Source organism: Garra rufa, chromosome 16 (assembly GCF_049309525.1).
Source record: "Garra rufa chromosome 16, GarRuf1.0, whole genome shotgun sequence".
NCBI classification, from domain to species: domain Eukaryota; kingdom Metazoa; phylum Chordata; class Actinopteri; order Cypriniformes; family Cyprinidae; genus Garra; species Garra rufa.
Window position 1 is genome coordinate 34,832,956 of NC_133376.1, and position 19,191 is coordinate 34,852,146.

The 19,191-nt window shown below is 36.3% G+C and overlaps 1 protein-coding gene across 2 annotated transcripts in view; it reads left to right on the top strand.

Moving 5' to 3' along the window:
* The window catches only part of sorbs2b (sorbin and SH3 domain containing 2b), a 75,335-nt gene that overhangs the window by 38,020 nt on the left and 18,124 nt on the right, over nucleotides 1-19,191 (top strand). For both annotated transcript variants that reach the window (XM_073820064.1, XM_073820065.1), the window contains exons 7-18: nucleotides 3,262-3,591; nucleotides 4,849-4,990; nucleotides 7,722-7,870; nucleotides 9,417-9,483; nucleotides 10,209-10,280; nucleotides 11,527-11,740; nucleotides 11,848-11,962; nucleotides 12,713-12,796; nucleotides 14,988-15,044; nucleotides 16,330-16,379; nucleotides 16,706-16,884; nucleotides 17,216-18,745. In XM_073820064.1, coding sequence (XP_073676165.1) covers nucleotides 3,262-3,591; nucleotides 4,849-4,990; nucleotides 7,722-7,870; nucleotides 9,417-9,483; nucleotides 10,209-10,280; nucleotides 11,527-11,740; nucleotides 11,848-11,962; nucleotides 12,713-12,796; nucleotides 14,988-15,044; nucleotides 16,330-16,379; nucleotides 16,706-16,884; nucleotides 17,216-18,745 — 2,989 coding nt within the window. The remainder of the gene's footprint in view (nucleotides 1-3,261; nucleotides 3,592-4,848; nucleotides 4,991-7,721; nucleotides 7,871-9,416; nucleotides 9,484-10,208; nucleotides 10,281-11,526; nucleotides 11,741-11,847; nucleotides 11,963-12,712; nucleotides 12,797-14,987; nucleotides 15,045-16,329; nucleotides 16,380-16,705; nucleotides 16,885-17,215; nucleotides 18,746-19,191) is intronic.

A 19,191-nucleotide genomic window follows, 5' to 3' on the forward strand; every position in this document is an offset into this window, starting at 1 on the left:
ATTATTGAATTTATTTAATGTTTATTGCAATAAAATAAAATAAATCACTACAGAGGTTGATAATGAAGAGTTCAGGTCCTGGTTAGTGCTTTATTCATGGAAAGTGTTTTTATTTTGAAGTACACTGGCATTCAAAAGTTTGAGATCAGGAAGATTTTTAATGTTTTTTTAAAGAAGTCTTTTCTGCTGTGTTTATTTGATTAAAAATACAGAGAAAACAGTAATATTATGAAATATTATTGCAATTTAAATTGGAGTTTTCTATTTTAATATGCTTTAAAATAATTGCTGAATTTTCAGCATCATTACTCCAGTATTCAGTGTCATATGATCCTTCAGAAATCATTCTAGTATGCTGATTTATTATCAATGTTTGAAACAGTTGTGCTGCTTAATATTTTTTTGGAAACTGTGATACATTTTGTTCAGGATTCTTAAATAAAATAAAACTTTAAAAAAGAACAGCATTTATTTAAAATAGAAATCTTTTGTAACAATATGCACAACCGTTCAAAGATTGGGGTCAGTCATTTTTTTCTTTCTTTCTTTGAAAGAAAATGTATATTTTTATTCAGCAAGGATGTGTTATATTGATAAAAAGTGATAGCAAAGACTAATATTTTTAGAAAAGATTTCTATTTTGAATAAACGCTGTTCATTTGTCAAAGAATCCTGCAAAAAGTATCACAGTTTCCAAAAAAAAAAAAAAAAAAATTAAGCAGCACAACTGTTTCCAACATTTAATAAATTATATGTTAAAGTATATTAAAATAGAAAACTTATTTTACATTGCAATAATATTTCATAATATTACTTTGTTCTGTATTTTGGATCAAATAAATGGAACTTTGATGAGCATAAGAGACTTCTTTAAAAAAGCATTAAAAGTCTGACCCCAAACTTTTTAACAGCAGCGTAAAAAAAAGTTAATTTCAATTTACTTTCCAGCTGTGGAGAATTTCTGAATTCTAATATTATTTAATGTACTTTCCCTTCTCTTTCATTTGTAAAGTTTGTGTTTTCAGTGTCGCACAAGTGCCTAAGAGAAACGTTTCAGTTTTGCACAACTATTTATCTCAGAGAGTTTATTCCCCAAGCCAACCATGTCCACACCCTCATATTCAAGAGAGAACCTCCACTGAACAACAGTATCTGACCCGTGCTCTAATATCCCAATGCCCACTCTCCTCAATCAGGCACAAGAGCATAATGTCCACTCCCACAGACTGCTGTCCACAGAGGACCAAACCTCATGTGCTTCGCAAGCAGAGCAGCCCTACTTATACCTTCCATCTAGGGAGCTGGAGAGACATGTAGCTTCCTTGTCCATCCGCATTAATCCTAGGCCTCAGATATCGGGACGGCACACACAGACACTGTCTTTGAGACCCCCTACTCCTCCTAAAAGGATGGACCTCCCGGATAGCCGCTCACGCCCCTGTCCTCCACTGCCATCTGCAGCCCCTCCAGTGGTATATGTCTCGGATTTCATAACCACATATGCTTAAGCTTAATAACAGCCTCCCCTACACCATGCTGTGCCTTAGCAAACATAACTAATCCTGTTTCTCCATTTTGCTGATGCACATTCAGGTTCACGTCCTTGTCTAATGACTTTTTTTAATTTATTTTTTTCTGTTTTAGCATTATGCATTAATTCGATTTAAAGTAAAAACCATAAAGAGATTTAGAATGTTACAAAAGATTTGTTTCAATTAAATGTTCTTTTGAACGTTTTATTCATCAAAGAATCCTGAAACATGTTCTGAAGCATATTAAAAAGATTTCTGATAGATCATGTGAGATTAAAGACCGAAGTAATGATGCTAAAAATTCATAGGAATCACAGGAATAAATTACATTTCAAAATACAGTTGAAGTCAAAAGTTTTCATACACCTTGCAGAATCTGCGAAAAGTAAATTATTTTACAAAAATAAGAGGGATCATACAAAATGCATGTTATTTTTTATTTAGTAAGATATTTCACATACAAGATGTTTTCATATAGTCCACAAGAGAAAATAATTGTTGAATTTATAAAAAAATAACCCAGTTCAAAAGTTTACATGCACTTGATTCTTAATACTGTGTTGTTACCTGAATGATCCACAGCTGTGTTTTTTTGTTTAGTGATAGTTGTTCATGAGTCCCTTGTTTGTCCTAAACAGTTAAACTGCCCGCTGTTCTTCAGAAAAATCCTCCAGGTCTCACAAATTCTTTGGTTTTCCAGCATTTTTGCGTATTTGAACCCTTTCCAACAATGACTGTATGATTTTGAGATCTGTCTTTTCACACTGAGGACAACTGAGGGACTCATATGCAACTATTACAGAAGGTTCAAACACTCACTGATGCTTCAGATGGAAACATGATGTATTAAGAGCCAGGGGTGTAAACTTTTGAACAGAACGAAGGTATGTAGATTTTTCTTATTTTGCCTAAATACCTTTTATTTTTTCATTTAGTACGTCCCTTCAGAAGCTACAAAACACACTTACATGTTTCCCAGAAGACAAAATAAGAGAAATGTTCACATCTTCATTCTGTTCAAAAGTTTACACCCCTGGCTCTTAATGCATCATCTATTCTTCTGGAGCATCAGTGAGCGTTTGAACCTTCTGTAATAGTTGCATATGAGTCACTCAGTTGTCGCAGTGTGAAAAGATGGTTCTCAAAATCATACAGTCATTGTTAGGGTTCAAATAGACAAAAATGCTGAAAAACCAAAGAATTTGTGGGACCTGAACGATTTTCTGAAGAGCAGTGAGCAGTTTAACAGTTTAACTAAACTTTTGAATGGGGTCATTTAAAAAAATTCAACTATTATTTTCTCTTGTGGACTGTATGTAAACGTCTTTTATGTTAAATATCTTATTCAGGTCAGTACTAAATAAACAATAACATGCATTTTTAATGATCCCTCTTATTTTTATAAAATAATTAACCTTTTGCAGATTCTACAAGGTATATGTAAACTTTTGAACATTTAAAACCTACATTTTTTGTACGGTAGTGTACAGTATATTATGTGCACCTGCACATAATTTGTACTGTATTATGGACATTTATACAGTTTTAAGTTGTCTGTTTTATGATTATCTTCAAATGCTACATTGGAATAACGTTTTGATCTCATATCTGTAACACCTCCATCCTCTCTAACGCACAGCCGTCAGCAGCATCACATCACTACGTGTCTGACCCACACTGTGCCCAACTGCTGAATCTCATCTATGCCACTCTCCTCTCTGTCATTCAGCCTGAGGTGCCAGTCCTCCTCAAACAAACCTATCCCGGAGCAGCACTGAGCTCACAGTTACCATCTAACCGGCTTAGACTCTCCCTCGATTTCATCAGACCAGAGACCCTTTCTCCAGGTCCTCCCTCTCCCGGCTCGGAGCCTCCGCTGGGGCAGAGCCGCTGCTCTTCCCGCACTCAGAGCGAAGCGTCCACAGCAGTTCTGGAGGAGTTGAGAGTGTGTGGACTGGGCCCAGAGGGTGGCACTCGTACCCCTTCTCCAACCCTCAGCCCGATGAGTGCGGTCACAGTCAACATGGGGTTACACTCCCCTCCAGCTAGCACCGCTCATGTAACTATTCACCGGCAGTTCGACACTCTGTCACTTACTGCTTCTTTCTTTGTCAGTTTTCATAAGGTTTCCTATTGGACCTCTGTTTTTAAAGGGGTCATATTTAACATTTGCTTTATACTGTTTCAAAAGTTTGGGGTCAGAAAGATTTTTTATTTTTTATTTTTAAATGTGTACTTTCATTCAGCAACAATGCAAGGAAATTGATCAAAACTGGCAGGAAAGACAAAAGATTCTATTTCACATAAATGCTTTTCTTTTAATTTTCAAAGAAATTATGAAAAAAAATACAGTTTCCACAAACAAAAAAAAAGTACTGAGCAGCACAACTGGTTTCAATATTGATAATAACAAGAAAAGACTGGAGTAATGACTGTTGAAAATTTAGCTTTGCCATCACAAGAATAAATTACATATTAGAAAACTTTTTTAATTGTAATATTTTACTGTATTTCTAATTCTAATTTGACTGCATTGTTGATCAAATAAATGCAAACATAAAAAAAAATTATAGACCCTAAACTGTAGCCAGAAATTCCACTTTTAATGTTTTTAGCACCATTTTTTGCCTCTTCTGTCTCTTCTTTTTCATGATATGTCCCCTTTAATTGCACAGTCCGAATGTATTTTCCATTCATTGTCTCTTCTTTTCCCCTCTCTTATTAATTTGACAGCTTCTTTTTGTTTCTAATTTTAGGGCTGGTTTAACAGACACCAGTATCACTTGTTCACTGTTCACATTTAACGGTTTCACCATTTATTTTCTGTGTAACATTGTACCAGTACTAACACATTCTCTAAATTCATCAAATTGAGGGTCTCAGTGGTCTTTACTAACCCCTTTTGCCATTCCAATTATCTGTATGCTTTGTCAAAAACTTCAGGTGCTGGAGAACATGGTTTTGTTGAGACGTCTTGTTGTAGCGTATCTCTTTTGGTGTACTAACACTTAATACTAACACTTGTTTGTCCTGGAAATCAATAAATAAATCCAAACACTGAAAGCTGTTGTACTAAAATACCTTGTTGTTTTATCTTCCCAGTGGGTGGGCACTGTATTCTCTGTGTTTGTTTTCCTAGTCAATCCACGAATCTTTTGGGGTTTGTTTTCATTGTTTGTTATTCTGTTCTTTATCCTCTGTCAACTTTCATTAAGGCTAACAGATGTCATCTGTGACACAAGAGTCAGATCTCAATGTAATTTATTATGCTTAAAGATGTTTCTTAAGTTAACAGGATCTTTGTTGTGTTTTACAGGGCCAGATGACTGTGAACGGGGGTCTGAGTGTGCCAGCAAGTCCTCGCAGTCACTTCCAAAGGCCCTTCTCTCCCTCAACATACCCACCTCCTCCTTCACTAAGCCCTAGTATTACAGCCATGCAGCAGGCTAGAAGCACTGGTGAGTACTGGAGCTAATTGAACACTTCCGCATGCACTTGTGTGAATGACATTCACTATCATTATTGATTTTATCAGTGGTAAGAACATGGAAACTGAATTAGGTAATTGAACTCAGTTTGTATACAGTATATTTAAGTTAGTTCTTTTTTTATTGTGTCAAAAACATACATCATGACCAATGCAGTCTGATTCACAAACAAATGACTGTCTTATGTTGGTTCTTTTTTAGTGAGTCTAACGCATACAGCATGACCAGTGCAGTCTGATTTACACACAAATGACTCTTTAAAAGTTGGTTCTATTTGGTCAAAAACATATATATTGATCAGTTCAGTTTGATTCATAATCAAATGACTCTCTTAAATTGATTCTTTTTAGTGAATCAAAAACATACAGCATGACTTGTGCAGTCTGATTCAGAAACAAATGATTCTTTCAAGACTGTCTTGTGAATCAGTGAATCAAAAACATACAGCATGAATAGTGAGGTCTGATTCACAATCAAACGACTCTCTTAAGTCATCTTTTTCAGTGAATCAAAAACACACAGCATGACCAGTGCAGTCTGATTCACACACAAATGACTCTTTAAAAGTTGGTTCTATTTGGTCAAAAACATATATATTGATCAGTTCAGTTTGATTCATAATCAAATGACTCTCTTAAATTGATTTTTTTAGTGAATCAAAAACATACAGCATGACTTGTGCAGTCTGATTCACAATCAAATGACTCTCTTAAGTCATCTTTTTACTGAATCAAAAACATAAAGCATGATCAATGTAGTTTGATTCATGAACCAATGACTCCCATAAGCCAGTCCTTTACACTGAATCACATTTTTTACTGAATCACAAACATGTGTCATGATTTACAAACAAACAAACAATTGACTCTCATAAGTTGGTTCTTTTTAGTGAGTCAAAAACATACAGCATGACCAGAGTAACCTGATTCATGAACAAATGACCCTCTGAAGTTGATTTTTTTAGTGAGTCAAATACATACAGCATGATCAGTGTAGTTAGATTTATGAACAAATGACTCTCATAAGCCAGTCATTTAAACTGAATCAAAAACATTTGGCATGACCAGTGTAGTCTGAATTAGAAACAAATGAGTTCATTTTATTTTCGATATAGCGCCAGATCAAAATAGAAGTCATTTAAGGTTATCTTTCCTATATAACAGGTCTATACATTGTTCTTTTATTAAACAAACTAAAATGGCGGAGACGTGGTTTTTTTAAATACTGAAGCACAAGTGACGTTCCCGTTAATTTTTGGCATTTGCATCTCACATGAACAGATAAACTCAATCTCCAAAGCTGCTGTGAGTGTCACCTTTATCATTTCATTTGAGAAAACTAGCATCATATCATACTGTACACACAGAAACTTCACGGCCAGCTGTCAAAATAAAAGTACGGTTTAACATGAAACAGAACAATAGTCTTGTATTACTTTTGTACAGTATAATGTAGGTGTTTATATATTCCTATTTAAATAATTGACATAAAACAATATATATGATAAAAAATAAATGTTACAACAAGATAATTGTAGAAAAAAAGACTACAATTATTATTTAAACGTTTTAAACTGAATATAATTTTTCTTCCATGTATTGATTTTAACAGTAAACCTGTGTTTGCCAAAAATTAAAAGGGTTCATTTTTCATTTGATTCAAAAAAAAATAAATGTTTATGCTTTCATTTGATTATCAGAAAAATTAAAACACAAGAATTTCTAAAAAAAAAAAAAAAAAAAAAGCAAAAGATTGTAGAGCCCTTTTGTTCAAAATGTTAAAACAGAGAGTTTTGGACTTACTTTTTCACTGAAATAAATGAAAGCTGGAAACCTAGGGGAAACACTGAATATGCAAGCGGTCTGTCGTGGCGAAGGGAGGAAACACCACGAACCTGTTTCACCATTTGAAGCAAAAGCACTTACTGGAGTACAACAAAGCTGTAAAATCACGTTCCTTTCTTTTATTTGCACCAATAAAGTCGTGCAGTTTTGAAGTATTTTGTGTAGCGTCAATTATATTTTCAGTTATATCGTTTTCGCAAATTTTGCTATTTATATCGTGATCAAATTTTTTGACCATATCGCCCTGCCCTAATTCATACCATCCACCTGTTTTGGAAAATCTGTACAGCCAAGTGTATGTCATAAGAGTTGCAGTACAGCTGTGCAAAAATGATCTCTGGTCTCTGCTAAGTCACTGGTGTGATGTGCCAAACTCTAATGAAGTACTAATGAGCAAGAAAGCGTGACCTGACTGCATGACCAGTGTTTACTGCCCGCTCTGAGTGTGCGCCCGCGATCTCTCTAATCCCAAGTGGCAAATGCCGGGGATTAAGCTCAAATCTGAGCACCGGAGCGGTTGGGGTGAGGGAGGAGCTGAGACACTGGGATTAGAGCGTCTGTGTGCGTGAGGCTGGCCTTTGTCTCTGAACCAGAGCCTATTTTGCTGTTTTTTCCTCAAAAGGCTTCAGTCTGAATGCCCGTATATGCCGGACTGTATGTGTAGAGCTGCTTCTGTGATTGTTTTTCTATGCCTGGAATATTGGAATCAACATATTTATGGACTCTTTCTCCTGATTTGGAATTACATCCCTGACCTGGCTGTATTTCTCAGTTACTGACATGGGAATTTTGGTTAGTTCCATGGGAATTACTAAAAACAAACACCCCCCAACCTGACCCTGTCTTCCTCCCATCAGCCTCTGAGTCCAGCACTCCCATCTACGCCAACGTGGATCCTCCTGCACGAGCGCCACAGACCGACAGGAAAGAAACAACAGGGAAAGCTCCGCTCTATACTGGCATCGGTCCTGTGGATGAGTCCGGGATTCCCGTTGCCATACGGACAGTGAGTAAATGCTGTTCCAGGATTTTAATCTTTTGTTTCTATATTTATAATGTGCAGCTCAGAATAAATATAATCCTTTGGTATAATTGTGTATCGTTTTGTCATGCACACAAGTCACAAACGCTGATTATTAGGGCTTTATATGAGTGTTTTCTTTACCTGTGTGCATTTACAGGTATGGTGCATTTTTGATATTTTTGTCAATTGTTATATACGATGAACATTTCTACCACAATGTCTATTCTTACGACAAATAATGTATTGTTTCAGTGTTTTTGCAGTAAAATACCTGCTAGCATTTAGGTACTGTTTTATAAATTGTATTTTATTATTTTAATTTTTTAAAAAAAGAAAAAAATAGTACTTTTTTAATTTTATGAAAAAGTTTTTTTATAAATTGCATCTTATAAGTCTCAGGTCACAGAAGCAAATTATTCAAACTGTATAGGGTTTTTTTCTTTAACTGTGTGCATTTATGGTGGACTTAATATTTTTGTCATTTTTTTTATATACGGCATGAACATTTCTTTGTGTATTCTTACCACAAATAATGTACTTCATTTTACATCAAATTAGGTACTGTTTTATCTATCTTAAACACACAAATAAATAATAAATAAATAATAATTTTACACTTCGTAATTCTCTTAATTGCAAATGCTGAACAATTAAAAAAAATGTGTTCGCAAATGATATTTCTAGATTTATATAAATAACTTTAACAGAAAATATTAAAATGGTTTATGATTTATTTACTTTTTAGATAATCATTGGTTTAAACGTGCAATGAATTATAAATATTTTCATAGTTTGACATTGAAAGTTTGGGTACAACAATATAAATCTATAATCTGTAGCAATGCATTTGAAAAGTAACATAAATAATGAACACAAGGCAGAAGGTTTACAAGACAGTTTCAATGTGTTATTTTTATAACAAAAATGACTTTTAAATCTGTTAGTTTTATTATAAATAAATCTCTGCCACATAAAAGTTATATGTTACTGGACAACTTCATATAAGTATACTTTGTATATTTAGAGTCAATTTAGAGTCAATTAACAGCATAAAAATGCTATAAACATGTTTGCTTAAAAGCTTACCATTAATTTTGAGAAAGCTCTCTGACTCTCTATTGGCTCTGGAAACATTGTCGGAAGTGCATACCTATAATTGTTAATTCCAGAATTAATCTTCAGTCGGTCTCTGGTCACATGGGACGGGCTGTTTTGATTTGTGCGCTAAATTGCATTTTCCCACACAGAGTTTTATTTAGCCCCAGGGAAACAGGGGCAGCTGTGCTCAGCATCATTGATGGGCTAGCAGACAGACAGTGATGTGTCTCTCTCAGTTTAACGTGGAGAGGCCAATTGCATCAGCATTTTTATAGGAGCCTTTTGCATCCAGTGTTTTGGACACAAGGTCATGGAGCACATTCGGGTTGCTATTTGTTTTCTAAACTTTGCTTCTGGACCTTGGAATCTTAATCTGTAAGAACTGGGAAAGCCTGTAATCTAAAAAAGCTTGCTTTGTGTTTTGTTTTAGACCGTTGACAGGCCAAAAGACTGGTACAAGACCATGTTCAAACAGATTCATGTGGTGCCTAAACCAGGTAAGATTGGCTTTATATATATATATATATATATATATATATATATATATATACTATTATTACTTTAAACAGTTATCCTTTGCATTTTGTATTACCACAAAGAAAGAAGAATATTAAGAAAACATAAGCCCCAATAAGAAAAAAAGCCTATTATGTGGTTACTGGAAGGAATTTTCTAGTCAAACACTAACATACCAACTTATTTTTAGTTAAATGTCTTCTTTTTCACTTTTTCACACAGCTATTTTTAGAGCAGTTATGCTCTAGAAATAAGTTTTCTGCAGACTAAACAGGATTGTAGAGTCTGTTAGTTTGTGCACTTTGTAATTTATTATTTTATGCTGTAAATGATTGTTTTTTTAATGAGTGCAAGATATTTTAATTATGTCAGACAAGATAAAGACCTGCTAAGGGGATAGAATTTTTGCAGAGAAGGGCAACCTGAAGAGGAGTGACAATAAAAGAGCTTTACTCAGCAGGTTGTGGATTACAAGTGCGTTCATTACTGGAAATGGACTGTCAGGGGGTTTGCCTGAGAAATTAGAGAGGTCACAGGATCAAGCCCTTTATTTTGCATCTTGTTATGCATTTTTAATTGTCTTACTCCTACATCCGGCTTACAAATGAGTTTGTTTACATTAGACTCTGTATGCAGTTCATGTTTGTGATATATGTAATCCATGTTAATCATGTTTGCTTTTTTGTTTTGTTGTTGTTTTTTACAGAGAACGAGTGGTCTGGGTCCCGTACTGCCACAGATCCGGTTACAATTACTAGTACAACTATTTCCAAACAAGGTTTCTTTTGATTCAACATTACTTTGTTACCAAATAAGGTTGATACCAAATAATCAAAACTAAAAGAAGCAATAAAACTAATATAAACCAATAGCAATATGTATAATTATCTATTTTTGGGAGCACTTAGTTTTAGTGTCTTTGTTACACTTTACACAGTAATAACAATCATTATGCATTATGCATTCAATTTCAGCATTTTAATGTTTTATTGTTAAAAAAAAGTCATAAGAAATTAATTTTCTTTAAATAAATAAATAATTCAAGTTATTACAAGTGGTTTATAATTTCAGTTAAATATACAGTCAGACCAAAATTTATTAAGGCATCTTCAAAATTTCTCACATGATTCGCTGTAGTTTAGAAAATGTTAATAAAATATGACAAGAACTCAAGAGTTAAACTGTGTCAAAACAAATTCATCTTGATAATCACAAATCAATTACAGTCAAGCCTAAATTTATTCAGACACCTTCAAAATTTCTCACATTATAAGTTTATTCGCTATAGTTTAGAAAATTGTTATAAAATATTACAAGATCTCAAGAATTAAACTGTGTCAAAACAAAATCATCTTAATAATGTCAGATAACTTTGATAGAAAGGTATGTAACAAAACATGTTCAGGTCAAAGTGTCAAATCTCATTTTTGGTCCCAGTTTTTTTTTTTAATCAATTTTACTGGTAGTCTACTGTATGAAGAATTTTTGGGTATAACATGTTACAGTTTACTTTATTTTGCTATCCTCACTCACATACATGAACTATAGTGTCCTGCACCCAATATCAAAAATTATATCTGGCGTCTGAATAATTTTTGGTTTGACTGTATTTCTGTATAAAAAAATAGATATCCACTGCTGGCCAAATTTTGGAATAATTACACACTTTTAAGATTTTATAAGTCTCTCTCTGCATTTATTTGATGCAAAAACTGCATTTTTGTATAAAAGAATTATACTATATCGAATAAATGGAGCCTTGGTAAGCGTAGGAGACTTATAAAATGATAAAACATGAACAAAATTGTTTAATATTGTAAAATATTGTTACAATTTAAAAATTTAAAAATGTATTCCTGTAATAGCAAAGCTGAATTTTCAGTAGCATTGCTCCAGTCTTCAGTGTCACATGACCCTTCAGCAATCATTCTAATATATACGCTTAAAAAATAGTCTAATGTATTGATTTGATTATTGTTGCTTTTTTATATTTATTATTATATATTTGTTGTTATTTCTTTCAGATAAGCATGTTGCACCTAATGCTGTTCAGGCCCATCCTGCACCTAAAACCAGCACCTACCGGCCCATCACCAAGAGTGTCTCTGATAACGGCATATACGGTTTCAGGTTGCCTGCCTCTTCTTCTCTCCCTTCTCCTCTGCCCACATCAGCATCCACACAGCAGAGATCCAATGAAAGGGAAGCACCACAGAGAGGCAGGAGCACACCTGACATGTGAGAATCTCCCATCCATGCTTATACAATGACAGCATTAGTTTTCAGGCAAACATAAGTTTATAGATTTTCAGATATAAAATCAGCAATATTTATCTTTGTTTCAGGAATGAGTGGGGGCCTCCTGACAGAAAAGTGGACACACGGAAATACAGAGCAGAGCCGAGGAGTATCTTTGACTATGAGCCGGGGAAGTCATCTATTTTAGAGCAAGAGAGAGCGGTAAGTAATCAGCGACTTGATCTTTTTTTTTTTTTTAAAGCAACGTAACTATTTATAATTTGTTTAAAGTTGGTTACACAGAATGCATTCAATCCATGAGGCATTTTGACAATTTGAGTTTAGTATTTGAATGCACAAACGTATTGATCTTAGAATTAACGCCCCATGGCTTTATGGGTATAGACAGATCGTAAACCAGATGCCACTAATGAAATGCCATCAGTCTGTGAGTCGCAGTGTCAGCAGCGCTGCAGGCGTCAAACACCAAACACTGATTGACTAAACCGAGTTGTTCTTGTATATTAATAGAATTATATTGACAATAAACATGGAAACAGTTGAAGCTATCCGTATGTTTAAAGAACCTCCACAAACATATGCCCTAATCGAGCTGAAGTGCTTCAGCAAGCCTGTGCTGGCTCACTCAATAGAGCAGATAAATTGCGGGTCCATTAGAGCGTAATGTGGTCAAGGTCACTAATAAGGTTAGAGAAACCAATTTGCTCCTGCTAGAGCAGTTTGTCCTTGTGCAGTGAACATTTATGTGTCGCTGCCCTCTGCTGGATAGGAGCGGAAAATGTAAGTTTTCCACTCTGTTGAACTTCACAAATCAATTCACAAATCAATGTTGCCTTATTTCTTGTCTTTCCACAATTTGCATATGTATCTTACTGTCACATTCGAATGATTATTTTGTTTCATCCCTTCCTTTCGTCTTTTTCCCCCACTTGCTTTCGTTTTCAACACCAGACAAGTAACTTAAGACCAGAGGATATAGATTTAGAGAATGAGCCGTGGTATAAGTTTTTTGCTGAATTGGAGTTTGGCCGGCCGGTAAGTGTGGCTTTGGTTTGGTGGTGTTAGCATGCCGCTTGTGATTGGTGTGGGGGTGGAAAGGTCAGATACGTGCTGCACATGCTGTCTGCTTGTGGTTGGAATGAGTGGACAATTCTGGACACTGTAACACTTACGTTGGAGTGTGATTAATAACCAATATCAGGTTCTATGTAACTAGAATTTTTGTTTTTGCATTTTAGGCCTTGATTTGTACTAGGGCTGCCACTAACGACTATTTTTATATTGGTTAATCTATCGACTAATTTATCGATTAATCGATTAATCTAAACAACTTTTTTTTTTTCACAAAAAATAGCAATTTTACTTAAGAACATTTTATTTTTAATAAAATCAATTAATTGGAAATGCTTTTGATTATTAAAATTGAATGGAACCATTCAAATGGAATCCAGAAAATTAATGGAAAAGAATTAGGTAAAAATAAAACTGTAAAACTCAATTAATTAGACTGGCTTTTTGATAAAAAACAATATTAATTTAATCAATAAACAGAGTATAGAAAAATTTAAACAGAATCAAAATGTATTTGGAAATAAAATGATTTCATAGGGCCCTATAATTATAATTTATTTTTTTTGTGGAAAAAAAGTTTTAGTTTAGTTTAATTTTATTAAGTGAACAATAGCCTTTAAAATCACTTAAAATACATATTTGTGACCCTGGACCACAAAACCAGTCATAAGGTTAAATTTTACAAAACTGAGATGTATGCAACATATGAAAGCTCAATAAATAAGCTTTCTATTGATGTATAGTTTGTTAGGATAGGACAATATTTGGCCGAGATGCATCTATTTGAAAATCTGGAATCTGAGGGTGCAAAAAAATCAAAATACTGAGAAAATTTAAAATTTAAATCACCTTTAAAGTTGTCCAAATTAAGTTCTTAACAATGCATATTACTAATCAAAAATTATATTTTGATAGGTTTACAGTAGGAATTTTACAAAAAATCTTAATGTAACATGATCTTTACTTCTTTGACATAAAAGAAAAATCAATAATTTTGACCCATACAATGTATTTTTGGCTATTGCTACAAATATACCCCAGCGACTTAAGACTGGTTTTGTGGTCCAGGGTCACATTTAATAGCAATGAGGCAATAATAGTTAGTTTAAATGCAAGAAATCATATGGTTTTGTTATAATTATAATAATATAACTGTTGATTTTATAATATGATATATGATATATTACAACGCATTACAACAGGAGGGCGTGTAGAGGGCGGCAATGGCCAGACGATTGTTTTTACACTTTACTGCGCAATCTACTTCTTGTGTAATATCGATTAAACAACATTTAAGTCAAATGTCCACTTAATCTTTAATATTTGGCCATATCTTTACCACAGAAATGCTATAGCCACAGTAATTTAAAGAATATGTGGACATCAAAACGTGTCAACTTAGAGTGAGGGTTTAAACTTTTATTCTGAAATTGCGATGAACACTTAGATATTGATGTATTCTCCTGAGTTTGCATAGAATTATGAATGATTTACCTTACAAATCTGATGAAATGGTGCATGTTGCTTTCCCAGATGAACGTTATAATAAACCCAGACTCACAACAGTATGAGATGGAGTTTAAGACGCTACACAAATAAAAAAACAACAAACATCAAATATATTTATTTAACTGAGTCGTACCATTTGTGAATTCACAATTATGCTTAATTATGTTTAAGCATATGTTTTATATTATTTTTAAATGGGTTTAATATGAAAAAGCAGCCTTGGGAAACAGTCTAATAATGCATTTTATGGATTCTTGTGCGTGAAATGTGCCACTTCCGGTATTTTATCGGTTACTCGACACAGGAAAATGTTTAATCGACGAATAACAACATTTATACACATTTTAATAGTGTTTGCTGATTATAAAATCTGTTGTGGATTAATTTGACTATTCTGCATGACTTACAAACTAGATTTTCGACTTTTCACTCTTTGTGCAAGGTGTGTGTAGTTTAGTAGTCTTTGGCTTGGCGTGTTATAAGTTGTGTTTATATAAAAGGAGCTGTACGTAGTGTGTAGTGCTTTGGTTGCATATGTGCGACTTTAGTTTCTGGTTGTCACATTGTTGCATAATCATAGTCATATGACTTTAATTTCTCCCTTGTTATGTCACTGTTTCTCTGTCATTCCCACCTCTGGGTGAAGCCTCCAAAAAAACTTCTTGATTACAATCCTGAGAGCTCTCCTCGATTCCGAGCGGAGGTAATGAATGAATGAATGAACTGCTAACTCTGATACATATTAGACTACATAACTGACAAAATAATGTTAAATAGTCTGTTAAACATGTTTAGGGGTATTAATTTTTTAGTGTAGAACATTTTGTTCAATGTCTTAAAAATTAGTGTACTGCATGTACATCTGCATTAGCTTCTCTTATCAAGATAACAGTTCTGTCTGTTATTACATCATATATTTATCACGAGACAGGAGCACTTCCTCCAGGCTGCCATCTGCCGATTCTGTCCATGTGTTTGTAGTAAGTGAAGGATGTATGGACATGCCATCTACAGTATCATATTACATCTCCTCTTTTACAGGCTTTTTTCTGTCATTGTAAATATAGTTTGCTGGCTGTCAAAGGGAATAATTGATAAAAAATAAATTAATAGTGTCACTTTCTTGCACACACTAAGTTGTTTTCGCACCCTGTTTAGAATTATGCTAATCAAATAACATTGAATGCATATGTTTTGTGATTATGGTGCATCTGTAATGATATATCTATAATAATTAGATAGATTGCCATGACATAGGGCTATTTCAGTGCATTTTGCATTGATCAAGACATCAAGCGTGTAACTATTACATGCAAATGGTGCAGCAGTTTAGTGAATGTCTTAAAATCACTAATGATTTTTTATATCATTTGCTCCCTGTGAATTGCCACTGACCACTAAGGAGATAACGTGAGTTGGAGGCCACTGTAGTAACAGTTATGGTTTGAGGAATGCTGTAAATCCAAACAAAGAATTGCTAAAAATTGTCACAGAAGCTTTACAGCCCAATTTTGAGCCTGCTAGAGTGGTATCTGTCACTCAGAGCTGTATTTATGTTGACTAGATGTAAATGTGTCACACTGAGGAGACATTCCTGGTAGCGCATGCTTGGGCTACTTTTAAAGAGGGTTAAAAAAACGCGAGGGGCGTCTGCTGCTGGTCTGAAGAGCTGTTCCAGATAACACTGCTCAGAGCTTCAGCAAACAGGAAGATGATTATCTACTCCAGCCATGCGTACAAGGAATTCCCCGCTTTGTTCGACATAGAAACCCTCGTAAGTGATCTAACGCATCTAGCTGTCCTGGGAATGGCTGGGCTTTCAAGAGACAACTGGCCCATGTCACTGCATCCAGGCATTGGGAGTTTCACTGTTTTAACCATTGTTGGATTTGTGAAGGAGAGCGCTGGGTGTCAAGAAACCTACTGTAAAGTAATTTCGGATATTAAGTGAGGAATTCACCTTGCCTTTTCTCCTTCATCTGTTGCAGACCTCCCTGTATCAGCCATCCACAGAAAGGAGCCTTGAAAGGCCATCAAGGTAGGTTCACTGTAAACGCGTTGAAAGTCTATCCAGTTTATTGCATACAAGTGTCTAATTTTTTAAAATATATACATGGAAATGATCAAAGTGACATCAGAAAACAGACCTTTTCATTTTAGCAATGACTTTTAAGCCACTGGTCCCAAGGTCATCCTTAATGCAGGTCATGTATAGGTCAATGTATTTTGAAGTCAGTATAGGTGAGAAACCATGGCATTATTTTTTAGATGGAGATTAGGATTGCTTTTCATTGTAAACATAGGACTTCTTTTTTACATTGTTTATTACGATTTACAACATCTTTAACCACATTGATTCTGCAGTTCTTCCAGTGATAACAAGAAGCGACGGAAATCTGAACCTGCAGCGGCTCAGCCCAGAGCTCAGATCAGTGTGGGCACAACACAAACGTCTGTCAGACCACAAGAGCTGCCCAGAAGCAGCAGCACCCAGAGGACTCCCCTCACCAGCCCCAGCTCCCCCGCCGCCACCAGAACTAAAGGTAGACATCAGACAAGCAGCCACATCAGAATAAGCAACAGGGGAAGGTTCACAGACAATTTTCATTTTGCTCCTCGCAGCGCAAGCAGAATTTTAAACGACTTTCCCTTTGCATGAATAAAGTTCAATGAATTATTTAGTGTTTACAATCTTGCCTCGGTGTAGTGTAGCATATCAATTGCTTCTTTATTCATCGAGAATGTCTGATTTTTTTCCTGTTTCCTTCCAGGTTGTAGTATAAATATCCTTACATTTCTCTCCTGTGGGTCAATTACCTTATAATGTCTTCTCATGTCTCTTTTTTACCATGCTGCTTGTGGTGGATATCTAAGGTGGGGATGTGAGCAATATGCACACAGCACATTTAAATTGTCAAAGTCCAGACCATGCTACCTCAGAATCCACATATCAAAAGAAAGGGCAAAATGATGACAGTTTCTTGGGTGGCTCAGAAGGTTTCTTCAGCCTCCCTGAAAACTGGAAAACAGCTCAAGAGAATCCAGAAGACTGGATGATCTCTGAAGAGACCTCGTCTAAGCTTAAATCGTGGAGTTGTGATGACCTCCTATCTGAGGGGAGGGAAAAAGAAATGCAGACTCGTTCGGAAAGCACTGGCTCTTTGTTGCACAACGGGGAACTAGAGGCATCACAATGCGGTGATGCCCAAGAGTCTGAAGATCTTAGGGAGCGGACAAGGCACCGCTCAGCCCACGATGCACCAGGCTTCCTCAAACTCTACAAAAAGATGCATCACATTAACCGACAAGAGCTGATAAACTCCACAGTGATATGCTCCGTCAAAGCCAGGATCCATAAGTATGAAAGCGAACAGCGGAAGGATAGACGCACTGGCAACAAGGGCTGTAACGAAGAGGTGCCTCGGGACATGGTGCACAACAGGATTTCTGAATTCGAGAGTCTGATCCAGAAGTCCAAATCCATGCCAAATCTTGGGGACGAGTGCCTAATCAGGAGCTCTTATAGGAGGGCCAGCAGTCCCAAGCGTAGCCTCTCAATTGAGTCATTACTGGATGAAGAACCACCAGCCAGAAATCCTCCTGAAGGACGGCCTCAGTACCCCAAGATAAACACCCACGTGCCAATCCACATTCAAGTCACCAGTGACCAATTACAGAACTCTACCTTGCAACACGACTACTCCGACAGCGAGCATGATGCTGTAGTGTCTGATCTTAGCGACTTCATCCAGATCGAGGGCTCATCCTTCTGTAGTGAGAGGGAGTTCGACGTGTGTTCGTTTGCCTCCTCCGAGAGCTTCTGCGGATCCGGGCACCACCATCATTATCACAGGCAGCTTGTGAGCTCCTGCAAGGGCCGCTGCCCGGCTTCCTACACACGCTTCACCACTATGATCAAGCACGAGAGGGCCAAGCAGGACCGCAGGCAACATTTGCGGGTAGAAGAGTCTGAGTTCGGCCTCAGCAAGCTCGCCTTCCTGGTCAGCCCAGTGCCTTTTCGCCGGAAGAACCTATCACCTTTGAGTTGCTCCCGAGTGCCAAACTCTAAGAGCTGTATGTATGATGCTCTAGATTCGGCCTTGAAAGACATCTACGACCACATCCATGCTGAGAAGCACAGGGGTACCCTGGCGGACAACAGCATCCTTCATAGGTTGCTGGTGGAGTTGCTTCCTGACATTCCTGAGAGGAATTCATCACTGCATGTGCTGGAAAGAAGCAGCCCAACAATTCAGCCTCGCTCTTACCACTCACAGCCTGACGGCATGCCCAGCCAGGACACTCAACAACCCGAGTACTCACACCTGTCCCATAGTGCCTCTCTCAACCATATAGACAGCAACAACAACCAGAGGAAACACGACTTTCATTACTGCTATCAAGGTGGACTTTACTCATCCATCTCTGGTTTTCCAATTCCTCTTTTGTCCCCCGTGTTTGAGCTCTGCTCCTCCACCATTGCTATGTTCCATCTGTGTTTGTGAATGTGCTTGCTTAGAGCAAGGGTGTTCAAACCCACTTCTGGAAGGCCAACTTCCTTTAGAGCAGTGGTTCTCAACTCCAGTCCTATGTCTGTCTTATAAGAAAGACATGCAAAATGTGCAGACCAGTGGGTTCCTATGATTGGAGTTGAGAATCATTGCTTTAGAGTTTCGCTCCAACCTGCCTGGAGATCTTGATTAGTTGATTCAAGTGTGTTTTAATTGGGGTTGGAGCTAAACTTTGCAGGACAGTAGCCCTCCTGGAGCAGGACTGGACACCCCTGGCTTAGAGGAAGGAATTGTTATGTTGCAAGGAACATCAGAGAGCATGACTCATACCCACATCCT